General features: G+C 56.2%; 1 protein-coding gene across 1 annotated transcript; it reads left to right on the top strand.

Annotated features, from left to right (window-relative positions):
* Positions 1-245: 245 nt before the first annotated feature.
* Positions 246-14,034, top strand: SASH3 (SAM and SH3 domain containing 3). The gene is made up of 8 exons (XM_024758962.1): positions 246-488; positions 7,875-7,970; positions 8,344-8,490; positions 9,885-10,026; positions 11,251-11,399; positions 11,521-11,730; positions 11,866-12,016; positions 12,548-14,034. The coding sequence occupies exons 1-8, from the start codon at positions 432-434 to the stop codon at positions 12,736-12,738; spliced, it is 1,143 nt and encodes a 380-aa protein (XP_024614730.1). The 5' UTR covers positions 246-431; the 3' UTR covers positions 12,739-14,034.
* Positions 14,035-14,272: the final 238 nt, after the last annotated feature.

Below are 14,272 nucleotides of genomic sequence, written 5' to 3' on the forward strand. Positions count from 1 at the left end.
CCACTTCCGGTTTCAGGACTCTGGTCAGTGAGATAAAGGGCTTGAGTAGGCCGTATGTCAGGTTGACTGGCTGAAGGACTGGCAATGGTTGCCATGAGATGGCAGGGTAGGGACTTTTCTCTGCTTGTTCAACCCAAGAGCCGTCTGCATCAGAATCTCTGGAGACTGAAGCTGGGACTTCCTTCCTCCCTAGGGGCCGGCAGGGGCTGCGATTGCTGTAAGAGCAGGTCACGTGACGGGGCTTCCTGTATGCTGCTGCCGCCGGGTGTCCATGGCCTGCACCCCCAAGCTGCCAGTGCAGCAGTCAGAGTGGCAGCCGGAGGCTCAGTCCATGCCGTGCCCCCTGGACGGTGCCGGCGAGGCTGAGCAAGAGGCCTCCGCATCTCGATACCTACGAGCGCAGGGGCGGAGCATCACCAGGGTAGAGGACCATGTTGCGCCGTAAGCCCTCCAACGCCAGCGAGAAGGAGCCCACTCAGAAGAAAAAGGTGAGGAGCATCTTTGGGCGCTCACTGCTTCCTTCCCTCTCTCAACCCAGCCTCTCCGGGACTCACGGAAGTGGGAAGAGCCGAAGGCCTTCTGTTGAGTCTGTAGGTGAGGGCCATACTCCCAAGGGCATGGAATGTGGGCCCAAAGGTAACTAGAGTAACAGAAGTACAGAAGAGACTTCCCAAATTCTAGAGAAACGGAGTTACAGAATGCATTCTTAGAAGTCTAAAAGTTGTAGGATTCAACCCTACGATGATAAGATAGAGACTTAAAATTGGGGACTAGAATCCTAGACTAGAATTCGAGAAGTATAAAATACAATTCTCAAGTTGAACCCTAAGACCGTACTTAATTCTCTGTTCCCTACACCGGTCCCGCCACCGGGAGCCATCTCACTCAAAGGGCTCCGCTGGGCCACCCAGCCAGGAGCCATGATGCTCCCAGGGCCCCCGCCCTTTGGCCAGAGCCCAGGCTCTGCTCACGTGGTTCAGCTCTGTTGTAGATCCCGGGGCCCAAAGGAGAGGGGGCCCACCTGAAGATGGGGCCCAGCGTGATTTCCAGATTTAAGGAAAGGGCCTCCAAACCTGCAGTGGGATGCTGGGGGCATACAGGTTCTTCCCAGGTGGAGAGAAATTATTTGTGAAGAATGAGAAATGAAGGTGCTGAGACGATGAGTAGGAGGGAGGGCTGAGGAGGAAAAAATTCTGTCGGGGGGCATTTTAAAGGCCAGGAAGGAAAGCAGCTGCCACAGGCAACTGAGGTGCTCATCTTCCTGGAGTCTTGAGGCCAGACTAGAAGATTCCTTGAAGGCTCTGCCACATTTAGGTTTCTCTAGTTGGATCTGAGGATTTCTAGACTTAATTTTTTGACTCGATCGTCACATCCTCCCGGGCAATCAGCAAGTACATCCCCGCACATCCAGCAGGAGCCTAGGACCATCCCAAAGCAGGCCTGAACCAGGTCCAAGAGGCCAGGCGTAGCCACAGGCCGAGGTCCAGGGCCTCCAGGCCCTCACTGCGCCCCACTGGTTTCCCCTGGAGCCCAGCTCATGTGCTCCATGGGGGAGCCCCTTTGTCAGGGGAGTAGCTTCCAGACGGAGACTGAACCAGCTGAGAAGCCGAGCATCAGGGCACTGGGGTGTACATCCTGCCCCATCTCAGGTCCTGGGGTGGCTGCCACTTCCAGCTGTACTCTCCCCACTCCAACTGCTTCTCTAAGGTTGCAGTGGAGGTGGGCGGGTGGGAAAGAGATTCGTGATTCTTCACACAGGCTCTGTCACCCCTGTCCAAGCCCCACACAGCGCCAGCCCCCGGCAGACTTACCACTGGCTGTCACTCCTCAGCGAGTGGGTCCACTTCCCCTTGCTGTCCGGCTGATGGGGGTGGGAAGCAGAGACTGCCCTACACACTGCTGGGCCCCAAACCACAGGGGAGCTGAGCTGGAGGAAAGAGTCTGAGAAAGAGCTAACACTGCAATGCTGGCACCCAGAAATCCCGTCTTCTTTCCCCACTTCCATTATCCAGATTCTGTATTTGGTGACTGGGCCTCTGGGATTTCCCACAGGCCTCTCCCCGGAGAGTCAAGGCCATTGGGGCACTCTGAGGACCATGTCCTCTAGGGCAGCATCGTCCAGGCAAAGCCTACCTCGCCCCTGCAAAGCCTGGGCCAGCCTCCAGAGCCACTCTCCAAGGCCCATCCCATGGAAGTGCCCTTAGAAAAGCCAACTTTCCAGAAGGTGGAGACAGCATCTTCCCCAGGCCCGGAGGCAGCGGCATGGCTCCAGCACTGTGACTTGGGCAAGTCCCTTTCCCTCAGAGGCCAAGGTGACGTGGTGGAGGGAAAGCACAAAGGCAAGAGAGGCCTCCCTTTCCTGTCCCTCTCCTCCTTTCGGGCCTACCAAGTGGAGAATGTGCTGGGCAGAGGACAAGAAAGCAGAGTTGGAATCTACCAGGTTCCAGCTGTAGGACCCTGGACAGTTCACTGACCTTTCTTGGGCCTAAGTTTCGTCACCTCGGAAAAGGGAGATAGTTCCTGATCTGCCCACCTCAGGAGGGTGTGTGGATTGCCTGGAACAATACGTGTGAGTGCACTGTGTCACATGTGTACATGTGTCCACGAGAGGGTGTACGCTACAGGCGTGGGTGGGGGTGGGGAACCCGCTGCAAGGACCGAGCTTTGGTCCCAGCCCTGAAGTGGAGAAAACAACACCTAACAGCTCAGCAGGTGCCAGGTGCTGTGCTGTGCACTCCACCCATCCCTTAGCCCGTTGGCTCTTCACGACAACCTTGTGAAGTAGGGGCAGGCATTGTCTTCATTTTATGCCTGAGGCTCAGGGAGGCGAAGTGACTTACCCGAGGTCACACAGCTAGTAAACTGCAGAGCAGGGATCTAAGCCAAGATTTGTCAGTGTCCAGGGTCTTGACCCCTTCTCCCTCTACTCTCTTGTCTCCCTGCTGATCTCAAAAGCACTGGAAGAGTCTGATGAGCATAAAAGACTCAGCCTATCAGCAGGAGAGCTCTGCAGGTCAGGCCCAGATGGCCACGGGATGAGTGACCTTCAAGGCAGCAGAGCAGAGTCGGGAACAGGCCCTCTAGGATGGTGGGGTCAGGATGTGTCACCTGCTATGCATCATGAAGGATTCGGGAGACACCCGGGATGGGGGGAGCAATACCCCTTGGCTGCCTTTTGGAGACTTTTGCCTCCATCAAGTGTCTCTCTGCACTCTCTTTGGTCTGTTGGAGTGTAGGTAGTCGACAGGGGTTTGTCCTGGGACCTACCTCCCCTAAGGATGGTCCTACCCCATCACACCCCTACTTTTCGCTACATCCCAGACCTCTCGCCAGGAGAAATGGAGAGGAATCAAGGCTCCCATTCGAGTGTGCAGCTGTCCCGTCCTTCCAGTCTCTCCCTGCTCCTCTGTTCCCCAATCCCAGCACACTACTTCCCCCAGGCTCCCTTCCTACAGCACACATCTGGCATCCCCCTCCACACCAGCATGCAATTCATATTTCCAGTGGCTCCTCATTGCCCACAGGCTGATGCCATGGCTGGCAAGGGCCTTCTGTGGCCTTTTATGCTCCGCTGCCCACCCCAAGCACTGGCGTACCCACCATTCCATCGCCACGCTTGGAACATCCCTAACTCTCACTCTTGACAAACCCTTCTCAACTCCGCCTGGAGAAATCCTGGCTCCCCTGCTACAGCCCAGCTCAAATGTGCCTCCTTCTCCACGAAGCCCTCCGGAGCCCTTCTTCCTCCATGCCCCCACCTGCTCTCCTGGTAGCTTCCTCCAAACAACGCTTGCAGTCGCCATTGCCCTTAATCCACTTCTATACTAGGGGGCAACTTCTTGAGCTCTGAGCACAGGAACAAGCACGGGCTTCCAGAGTCACAGACATGGGTTCAAAGCCCTGTTCCTCCCACTGTCAGCTGTGCCACTCCACCTAGGATGCTTCATTTCTCCGATTCTGTGTGCCCAGATGGGAAGTGCGATGTAAAGACGGGGCTGCAGTGAAGCTGAAGTGAGCGGACACACACAAAGTGCTTGGCAGGGCACCGGGCGCAGGGGCGGTGTTTGACCCCTCGTTACTGGATTCCCACACATGCACAGGCCTGTGCCCAGAGCCCAGAGGGCGCTCGGTCTTAGGAAGCAGGGGAAGAAGATGCCAGTGGGGGCAGGGTGAGGCTCTGAGGGGGTGATCAGGGAAGGCTTCCTGCAGGGGGCAGTGCCTTTAAAACCGGATTTGAAAAACCTTTTTTATTGAAGTATAATATCCGTAGAAAAAGTGCATAAATCATAAATGTAGCACTCAGTGGAATTCCATTAAGTGAACATCCCCATGTAGGCAGCACCCAGATCAAACAGAACACTTCCAACACTCTAGAAGCTTCCCTCATGCCCCTGCCCAAAGGCCACCACTCTTCTGACTTCCATGGATTAGTTTTGTCGGGTTTTGAACTTTCTGTACGGGGAACCATATGATATACTCTGGTGGTGGGTCCCTTCTGCCCAACGGTGTAGCCGTGAGAGTCACCGTATTGTTGGGGAGAGTTGCACGAAGCTCATTGCCATGTGCTCTTCCCTCATGGGACTCGGCCACAATTCACAAATCCACTCTACAGCTGATGAGCATTTGAGTTGTTTCCAGTTAAACTGGATTCTGAAGGATGGGAAAAACTATGGTTGACACAGAGAAGGGCAGAGTGTTCCAGGTGGGGAACGCAAGGGCTAAGAGCCTGGAGGTGGGCTGTTGGAAAGGCTAAGTAAGCCTTCCTGAACGTGCCTCGCGGGGCTGCTGCGTCCCATGCTCACCCCTGTCATCCGCACAACAACCCAGTGAGGTGTGTGCTCCGGTCTTCATTTCACCCATGAGGAAACGGAAGCCCAGAGAAGTTGAGGAATTGACCCAGCTTTACACAGCTGGTCAATGGCAGAAGCAAGATGTGAACTCTCGCTAGCCGACACCAGGTAAAGAGACTGATGTTCGGGGAGGTCAAATAACTCACCGAAGGCCACACATCCCAGAGTTGAACTCAGCAATGTGTGACGCCAAAAAAGTAGTTCTTTCCAAGAGGCCCATATACTCCCCTTAGACATGAAAAAGTGGCCGACGTGTACGGTACTACCTCCCACCCAGGACCCCCAGGAAGGTCTCACCCTAAAGGGAGGCCAGGCAGAAAATCCAAAAGGGCCCAAGGATGTCCACTCACACCTGGCTGGGTTGGGGGGGTCACTTCAGGTTCACCGAAAGGCATTCAGGATATTTGAGGCCGCCCCTGAGTTTAGAGGTGGGCGGGGCAAGAGGCCCCCCAGGGCAAACGGCCCTCACCCTTAGTCACCCAAAGAACTTGTCTAGTTCCTTCCCCGGCCCTGGGCTGAGGAATGGCCTGCCAGGCCCACTTCCCGGCACCACCCACATGGCCCTTTTAGGTGGTTTTCTCCCATTTTGAGCTAAAGCTGGGACAGAGGGGCCCTGACACAAGGTCTCAGGAGCCAAAAGTCACTTTCCCAGCCACCCCCCAACCCCGACTGAGCTTAATGACAGAAAAAGGCAAGAACTGCAATTAGAGGGCAGCCTGGCGGTGAGTCTACTCTTCCTCAGCAAAGCCCACTTCCAGCCCCACGTCTGCTCTCCTGCTGGCTTTCCAGGATCACTGGTCCCTGGGGCTTCAGGGGCGACTCCTGGGATTGGGACGGGTGGAGGGGAGGCCACAATAGGCCCCATCGGCCTAAAAATAGCACCCCAGCCTTCCCTCCTTGGGCCCAGGCCAGCCTGGTGCCCATCCTCTCTCTGTTCCCTCTTTTCCAGGCAATAAAAGGAGGAAGTTATCCAGGCAGCTGCATCTTAGCCATACAAGAGGAGGAAATGAATGGAAGGTGGAGGAGAGAAGGGGAAAAGCAAGGAAGAAAAAGAGGAAAGAATAGCGGGCAGGGAAAACCAGGGAAGGAGGATGGAGGAGATGCAGGGAACAGGAGCGGTCACCCCACCGCCATGCTTTCCCCTCCCTGTAACCCCTCAGCCCCCTTTCCCAGCTCCCCAGCATCCTGCAGAAGAGGCTTTCTCCCTGAGGCTGCAAGTGCCTCACCCAGGAGGCCTTCATGGTGGTGGTGTCTGCTTGGCCTGACCACTGACATAGTTTCTGGTCATCTAGCTTGCTGTGACCTCTAGGAAGCTGTGGCCGCTGTCCCTGACTGCTGACTTGCTTTTGGTCAAGACCCACCAAGAGAACTGAAGTGTTCCGTTGCAGTCCCCAGGAGCTGGGGCCAGTTGTGTGTATGCTGAGGGGGCAGGTGACACTGCCCCTGCCCTGGGGGATTGTCACTGGACCCCCCTTTTGTAGGAAAGAGGATGTGAAACTTTCAGCTTTGAGCAGGTTTGGGGCTTCGGTTCCTCAAGCCCTTATCTCTGGTGTCTGCCGCCGACCGCTCTATCTGTCTGGCCATCTGTGAACTCTGGTTCCTGTGTGTATCTCTGGTCTTGACTGTTGATCTTGATTCGGGCTCAGCCTCCACCTCTTGTGTCTAAAGTCGGCCCTCCTCACCTGGCCCGGGTTTCTCCTGCTATTCTGCCATGTGCGTGGCACGTACAGTTAAGAAAAGCTCATTTCCTGAAAACAGGCTTGTCAGCACTGTCGACTGAAAAAAAATGCATAACCTAAAAGGTGAGAATTATGCTTTATTCGGCAGACTTTCTGAGGACTTCAAGCCCCGGAGGCAGCCTCTCAGAGAGCTCTGACTGCTCCCTAGAGGTAAGGGAGAAGCCAGGAGATACAGGGGTTTTTGCAGCAAAGACCAGGTAGTGGGAACATCAAAAGATTACTGTTAGTTCAAGGAAACCAGATATCCCAAGTAGTTGAATTTAGCGCTTTTCTGTGTATGGGAAGATGCAAGAGTCGGGGCTTATTGAAATCATTCCTTTGCTATGCAAAGATAAGGGCTACTATCTTTCCCACCCTGTGTCTCCTCAGGGTGCACCACTGGGGGCTTCACAGAGGGCAGCCCGTTTGTCTCCATCCTGAGTTCCCTCGGGGCTCACCATCAGGGCAGCGGTAGTGGTCGATGGCTTGCTGGCCGCAGCATCCTTTGTTTGCTGATATGGCCGGCAGCATTTTTCATTCACAGCACAAACAATAGGTGGGGCCTACAAGTCTGTGAACACTGGCACACGTCTAGTGTAGCCAGCTCGTCGCATTAGCGGGTAAGTTAAGTTAAAAGCAGAGATGAAGACAGAGAAAATGGCAGCTTTCTTTTACTATATTCAACCCAATCATTTGTGTCTCAAATCTGCGGGGAAACCTTCTCTGAATCAGTCTGTCCTGTGGCTTTCCAGAACGCGTAATGCCAGGTCTTACTGGCCCCTGGGGGGATTGTCTTCCTCTTCTTGGGACACAGATGCATCAGCCTGGAGGCCCCAGTGTGTTGGCCCGATCACCGTCACAGGAAACCATGCTTGGGGAAGACAGAGTCTGGAGGCCAGGCTGCGGGGTTTGGGAGGGTTTGCCCTGTTATATAAATAAAGGTGCTGAGATATGTCTCCAGTAGGAGATACGCGTTTACTCAGACTCATTTAGTCTTTCACCACAGGGTTCTGGGGACCAGACTTCAGGTACTGGTGGAAAGCCGGGCTTAGTCTGAGGCCTGACCGGGGTGGAGGCTCCTGAGGCGAGGAACTTGCTCTGCGGCCTGCTTTAGGGGCCGCTCACAGCTAAAGAACAGGATGAAGCCCGGTAGCCAGCAGGACGTCTTGTAGCTTCACCTCCTCAGCCCCGTGGCCCTGTCCAGCCCTGGGGTACATGCGGTGTGTTGGGGGCGGGGACAGCTTTTTGCTCCTTACTCGGCCACCACTTTTAGTGCCACTGATGGCAACACCTCTGCTTCTTCCAGCTCTCGCTTCAGCGCTCCAGCAGCTTCAAAGATTTTGCCAAATCCAAACCCAGCTCCCCAGTGGTGAGCGAGAAGGAATTTAATCTGGATGATAATGTGAGTTTCAGAGCCTCCTTGGGGGGTCTGGTTGCTGGCCCCGGGTGGGGTAATGGTGGGGAGGTGGGGGGGAAGACCCTTTTAGGATTGTTGAGGCAAAGTCTTTTTAAATACAATGGGCCCACATCTCTCACCCAGCAAAATTCTGGGCCCTAAAACCTCACCTGCATTCTTTTCGATTGCAAATTAATTGTCAATTTAAATACAAATGAATAGGGCCTAGGACAGGTCTGGGGCTAAAAGGGAAGGGATGGGGAGCTCTCCTTCCCACCCCTCCAGCATCTGCCAGGACCTAAAAGCCGCCTTCTGCTCCCAAGTCGTGGACCTAGACATGGTCACCAGGGTTCCTGGACTTGCACATTTATTGTCACAGATTCCAGAAGATGACTCAGGTGTTCCGCCCCCAGAGGATGCTGGAAAGAGCAGCAAAAAGCTGGGGAAGAAGTGGAGGGCCGTGATTTCCCGAACCATGAACAGGAAGATGGGCAAGATGATGGTGAAGGCCCTGTCGGAGGAGATGGTGAGGCCTGGGACCCATGGGACGGGGGACAGGGAGGACAGGCACCGCTCTGGTAGGGTTTGAGCACGGCCACTGTGACAGCCACGCTCAGGTAACGATGCCTGGCCCCGTACAAGCAGGAAGGTCACCTTGGGAAGGGAGCTCCCTCAGCTATGGACATGGCAGGAAGGTATGGTCCTGAGGGAGCAGTAGTGGGGTCTGAGGAGGGATGAAGTTCTGGGTAACAGAAGCTTCCTAGGTAGGCAGGTCTGAGGAGATGAGATCACATAGCGCAAATTCATCCACCGCAAACTTTTGCTTGGAACCAGCCCCTGTGATTGGGAAGGCTTGATTCAAAGAGGCCCTATGAAAGAAAATCGAGAAGGCTGGCTTTGGCCCAGGGAGGGAGGGCAGAACACACAGCTGTGGGGCAGGCACGTCCAAGTTGCTAAAGTGACACAGCGGGTCTGGTTTGCTCCTGGTTCTTGGAGGAGGTGCCCTGGCAGCAGTGTGCTAACTGGCTCATGCCAGCTCTGGATAGCCGTTGGTCAAATTTTCGGGAATTTTGTGAGCCAGGTGTGAGATACAACCATTACTGAAAATTAACTTCTACCAACTTAGAATTAAATCTATATTTTAAAAATAAAAAGACTAAAGTCAGTCTTCAAAACTCATTTCCTAATTCTTGTACTACCTTCCACTGTCCTCTGTGCCCTTGAGGTTACTGGCATCTACAGTCTTTGGGGGGTGGAAATAGCCGATGATGCTACTCATTCAGTGACACCAGAGTGGTAGCTCTCTGTTGGCCACGGTGGGGAATATTTACAATACAGGAATTGGCAACTTCTACAGATCAGGGCTTTTATTGCCATTGAGTCATCTGTGAAACTTACCACCGCACTGAGGTGTGGGGAGGCCCAGGAGCCCTAGTGTCAGACCAACTTGTCTGTGGGCTCCTTCGTGGCCTCGGGAGCGTTCCTCCATTACCGCTCATCTGTAAGCTTGGGACGATGGAGCACATCCTCAAGTGAGGATTAAATGAAATCCTCTGTCTGGCACATAGGAGCGCAGTCAAAAGTAGTGACTCTCCAGCGCCGTGGTCTGCCTGGCTACGCCCTAGTAACTGCTCTGAGTTTCAGTTCTGGCACTGAGGCCTTTTCTGTGTGTAAGTTGGCACTTCGAGCTGACAAAGTGCATTCACACGGCACCCCCGTTGAGCCTCATTCCGTGACGTGGGCAGGGCAAGGACTGTCAGTCCCACTTCACGGAAGAGGAAACTAGGGCCCAGAGGGCGCCATGCGGCCCGCAAGAGGCAGAGCTGGGGCTCCTGCCAGGCCCCAGTTCTCCCTGGAGCCCAGGCTCATTTCCTCTGCACCCGGGGCTGCTCAGGGCTTGCTGCCTCTCCTCCCCTCCAGGGAGATACTCTGGAGGAGGGCTCAGCCTCCCCAACGTCTCCGGACTGCAGCCTGGACAGCCCCGGCCCTGAGAAGATGGCGCTGGCCTTTTCTGAGCAAGAGGAGAGGCAGCTCCCAGCACTCAGCCGCCAGGCATCCACAGGTGAGGAGGGGAGGAGGGGCACACCTGCTGAGTCTGGAGGAAAGGGCGGGGTCTGGGAGGGGATGATAAAGAGAAATGAACCTTTACTGTCAGCCTGCTGGGACCTTTCCCAGCCCTCTTCACGTTAAATCTTCACAACAATCTCGTGGGGCCGGTACTATTATTATCCCTACTTTATTGATGTGAAAACTGAGGCTCAGGGAGGTTAAGTGACTTGCCCAAGGTGACCCAGGCTTGAACTTAGTTCTGCCCTAGAGGAGCCCCCACTTGCTGGAGGGCCCCAAGGGCACAGGAAGAACCCCATTGCCCTCTTGGACCAGCCCTCCCCCCACCTTCCAAGGGGAGCTAGAGGCTACGGCTCCCTGGGCCTCTGACGTCCGAGGCTCGGGTGGGGGAATAGGGTCTCCAGCTGTGAAGACTCAGCCTCATGGACACCAGCCCTTGCTTTGCTGGGCTCAGGGTGCCACTTGGCATCTTCTAGATGTCCGTGGGGCTGGACAGGAGCTTCCAGCAGCCCTGCCTGGACCAGGGGCTGCAGGCTTTGCACTGCAGACCTACAGAGGCACTGTCGTTCTCTCCCTTCGGATTAGTTCCAAGTTCTCTGATCTTTCTCTGGCTCCAAAGACACCTCCCTATCCCCATTGAAAGCCACTTAGGCCCTCATCCTGCCCTTCCCAGAGAGAAAGTCTTGAGTTTCCGTGTGCTGTTGTAACTCGACACAGAGTCTTATTAAGTAGAGAAAGTAAAATATTGATGCACGATGTGGCTTCCTGGGTGGAAGGTGGCTTCCAGGAGCACTGGAGTGGGAGTCAGGAAGCCTGGAGTCTAACAGACCCAGTGCTGCCAATTATAAGGTGAGAGGCCTTGGGCAGGTCACTTGGCCTGTCTGGCCTCAGTTTTCCTCATCTGTTCATTGGGGTGTTGGCCCAGTTGTTCTCTAGAGACCCTCCCAATTTGCCCAGTCTTTGATCTGTGAGCCATTCCTCCTTCTATGGTCAACTGTTTTCATGCCTGGGACGCCAGGAGGGAAGCTATGCTCCTTCGGGGTGGCAGAGGGGTTGGGTCAGAATCCCTTCTGCAGTGTGAGACTTACTAGAGCTCAGTTTTCTTCCCCAGCATGTATCCTTGGGATTTCTAGCCAGACCCCGTGGAAGGTACCTGCTGGGCACTGCCGCAGCTGTCCGGGGACAAAGGTGACCTTCCTCCCTGCCCCATTTCCTGCAGGCAGTGAGCTCTGCAGCCCCAGCCCAGGCTCTGGCAGCTTCGGGGAGGAACCACCTGCCCCCCAGTACACAGGGCCCTTCTGTGGCCGGGCACGAGTCCACACCGACTTCACTCCCAGCCCGTATGACCACGACTCACTGAAACTGCAGGTAAGGTTGGCATCCAGGCCCCTGCTGAGCCTGGCAGGCTGTACCCCATACAGGTAGAGGGTACAGGAGGCCAAGGGGCCACCTCGCCCCCGCTCTGTTCTGCTCTGCTCTCCTCCCACAGAAGGGAGATGTGATCCAGATCATCGAAAAGCCGCCTGTGGGCACGTGGCTGGGCCTGCTCAATGGCAGGCTGGGCTCTTTCAAGTTCATCTACGTGGATGTGCTGCCCGAGGAGGCTGTGGGACCTGCCCGCCCCAGCCGCCGACAGAGCAAGGGCAAGAGGCCCAAGCCCAAGACTCTGCATGAGCTGCTGGAGCGCATCGGCCTTGAGGTTTGAGCTGGGACCTAGTCTAGTGTCTAGGAGCAAGGGTTGGGGGCCCGGGCAGGTCAGCTCTGCGGGGAGAGACAGGTCGTAGGTGGGGGTGGCTTGTAAGCGGCCGCGCTGGTGGCCTGCTTCTGCCCACAGGAGCACACGTCCACCCTGCTGCTCAATGGCTACCAGACGCTGGAGGACTTCAAAGAGCTGCGGGAAACACACCTCAACGAGCTGAATATCATGGACCCACAGCATCGGGCCAAGCTGCTCACGGCTGCTGAGCTGCTGCTGGACTACGACAGTGAGTGGCCTTAGGAGCGGGGGAGGGGGCGTGGGCACTGGAGTTGGGCGTGTTAGGCGGGGAGGCCTGCCCGGGTCCTGCCCCAGCAGCCCTCTGCAGTGCGCAGGCACTTTCCACACTTGAATTCCAGTCTCCGGCAGAGCTTGTGATGAGAAGGGGTTTTAGGAACGATCGGGCTCAACTCCCTTTGGGATCAAACAGGAGACTTGGGGCCGGAGAAGGTACGGCATGGACTCGAGGCCTTCACGTTGGGTAATGACAGAGCCACGATTCAAGAGCAGGTGTCCTGGCTACTAGCTCCGTGCTGAAGAAGTTTGAGCTCCTGGGCGGGAGAGCTGGCCTGGAAACCACTCCCACCAGAAGGGCCGAGAAAGGGCAGGGGTGCTTGGTGGTGGGTGACCAGAAGAAGAGACGGCCTCCAGCGGGCTTCCCAGGGTCCCTCCACCCACATGGGGCCCCCAGGGTTTCTGAAGCCCCTCCCAGCTAAGGGCCAAGACCCCCACATTCCTCTCCCTCCCTGGCCCCTGGCAGCCGGCAGCGAGGAGGCGGAAGAGGGCGCCGAGAGCGGCCAGGAGCCAGTGGCGCACACGGTGGCGGAGCCCAAGGTGGACATCCCACGTGACTCGGGCTGCTTCGAGGGCTCAGAGAGCGGGCGCGACGAAGCAGAGCTGGCGGGTGCCGAGGAGCAGCTACACGGCCTCTCCCTGGCCGGGGCACCTTGAGGCGGCAGTGTGGGCCGAGGCTGGGCCTGAGCAGCCCAGGCCGCGGGGTTGGACCCAGCCTTCCGCGGTGGCCCCGGGCCGGAGGACTGGCACCGAGCCCGGCCCCGCTCCCCAGGGGTGCCTAGGTCAGCAGAGGCCAGCCGAGCCCTACAGGCGTGGCTGGAGTGCACGACAAGCTGAGCCGCCAAAGCCGGGCCGCCTCCCTCCAGCAGCTACTTGACAGCACAGCCCTTCCAGCTGCGGCCAGAGCACGGGGGGCACTGAGGGGGCACCGGGCCCATGCCCCTCACCACCAAGGCCTCCAAACCCTCCTTGCCTCCACACCACCTTCCCCTGTCGCGCTGCTCCTGAAAAGGGGGCCAAGTCGGTGGTTCAGGTCAATCTCAATACCCTAGGGAACCTGGTCATCGAAAAGGACTCTTAATTGATCACAGGTGAATCCAGATTCTCTAAATAAGGTTTGAAGCCACATGTACATGTATCTTTCCTACTTTCCTTCACCTTAATTCTCTTACAGGTTTAGCCACTAAATCACTGTGCCACTTGAACTGAGTGCCTTCCTCAGTCTGGGTCTAGGACGGGTCAGGATAAGAACGGATAGTTGCTGAGGGCCAACTCTGACACTCTGTGATATTAAACGTCTGCTGTCCCGTTACCTGTGGCCCAGGACACCAGTGGGGCTTACTAAGGGGGCTGGAGGGGCCTTGGGCTCCCAAATGAAACATCTCCTGCTCATCCATTCCATACTTCCCCACGTAACTCAAGCCAAGCTGCAACTCCCCCAGCTTAAAACAATGCCCACACCTCAGACAAGCGCCCTCCCCTTCCACTCCCAGCCCCCTTAAATGACACTTCCCCCAAGGCCAATGGCAGATGGCCCGACCCGACTTCCAAGGGCAGACCGGCCCCTCAGAAGCAAGACTTGGCCTCTCATGTGGGTCCTTACAAGCAAAGAAAGCACAAAGCTTGATACTGGGGAGTCCACTATCCCACCTTTACTCTGCTAAAGGTATTTTGATGGACCTTGAGCTCCAGAAGGGGAGGGAGAGTCAAGTATCCTGGTACTTGACCCCAGTACCAAGTCTATGCCCAGAATTCCCAGAGTAACCCTTTCCCGGAGCCCAACTGGCCTGAGGGCAAACAGTGCCCGCCATGCCTTGGACTGCCTGTTTAGTGGACACTTTTGGACCTAGTCCCAGGAACTCTGGTAGAAGCCATCTTGGGGGAGCGGTTTGGGTGTAAATATGAGGGGGGTGAAGGGAGATGGGTTGGTAGCAATAAACAGGTAGAACTAAATTACAGTCTCCGGTTATCTTTCCTATGGAGAGAGCGTTGGGCGGGCGGGCGGGTGGAACAGACCAGTCTCCTTCAAAGCTGGACTCAGCGAAATGTTCTCCACTGTCAGGGCCGTCTGTCCCTTCCCCAAAGATGCTCAGTGCCCTTGACCCTGCTGACCACTAACCAGCCCTCCTCAGAGCACTGGCTCCCGTGGCCACCAGCTTGCTGGGGTCTGAGGGTGGGGGGTAGCTATTCC

Source organism: Neophocaena asiaeorientalis, unplaced genomic scaffold (genome assembly GCF_003031525.2).
Source record: "Neophocaena asiaeorientalis asiaeorientalis breed wild unplaced genomic scaffold, Neophocaena_asiaeorientalis_V1.1 scaffold1097, whole genome shotgun sequence".
Classification (NCBI taxonomy): Eukaryota; Metazoa; Chordata; class Mammalia; order Artiodactyla; family Phocoenidae; genus Neophocaena; species Neophocaena asiaeorientalis.

Coding starts and splice junctions, on each gene's coding strand:
- SASH3 (XM_024758962.1), top strand. CDS start 432: ATGTTGCGCCGTAAGCCCTCCAACGCCAGCGAGAAGGAGCCCACTCAG. Junction 10,027..11,250: donor CAGCCGCCAGGCATCCACAG/GTGAGGAGGGGA, acceptor CATTTCCTGCAG/GCAGTGAGCTCTGCAGCCCC. Junction 11,731..11,865: donor TGGAGCGCATCGGCCTTGAG/GTTTGAGCTGGG, acceptor TTCTGCCCACAG/GAGCACACGTCCACCCTGCT.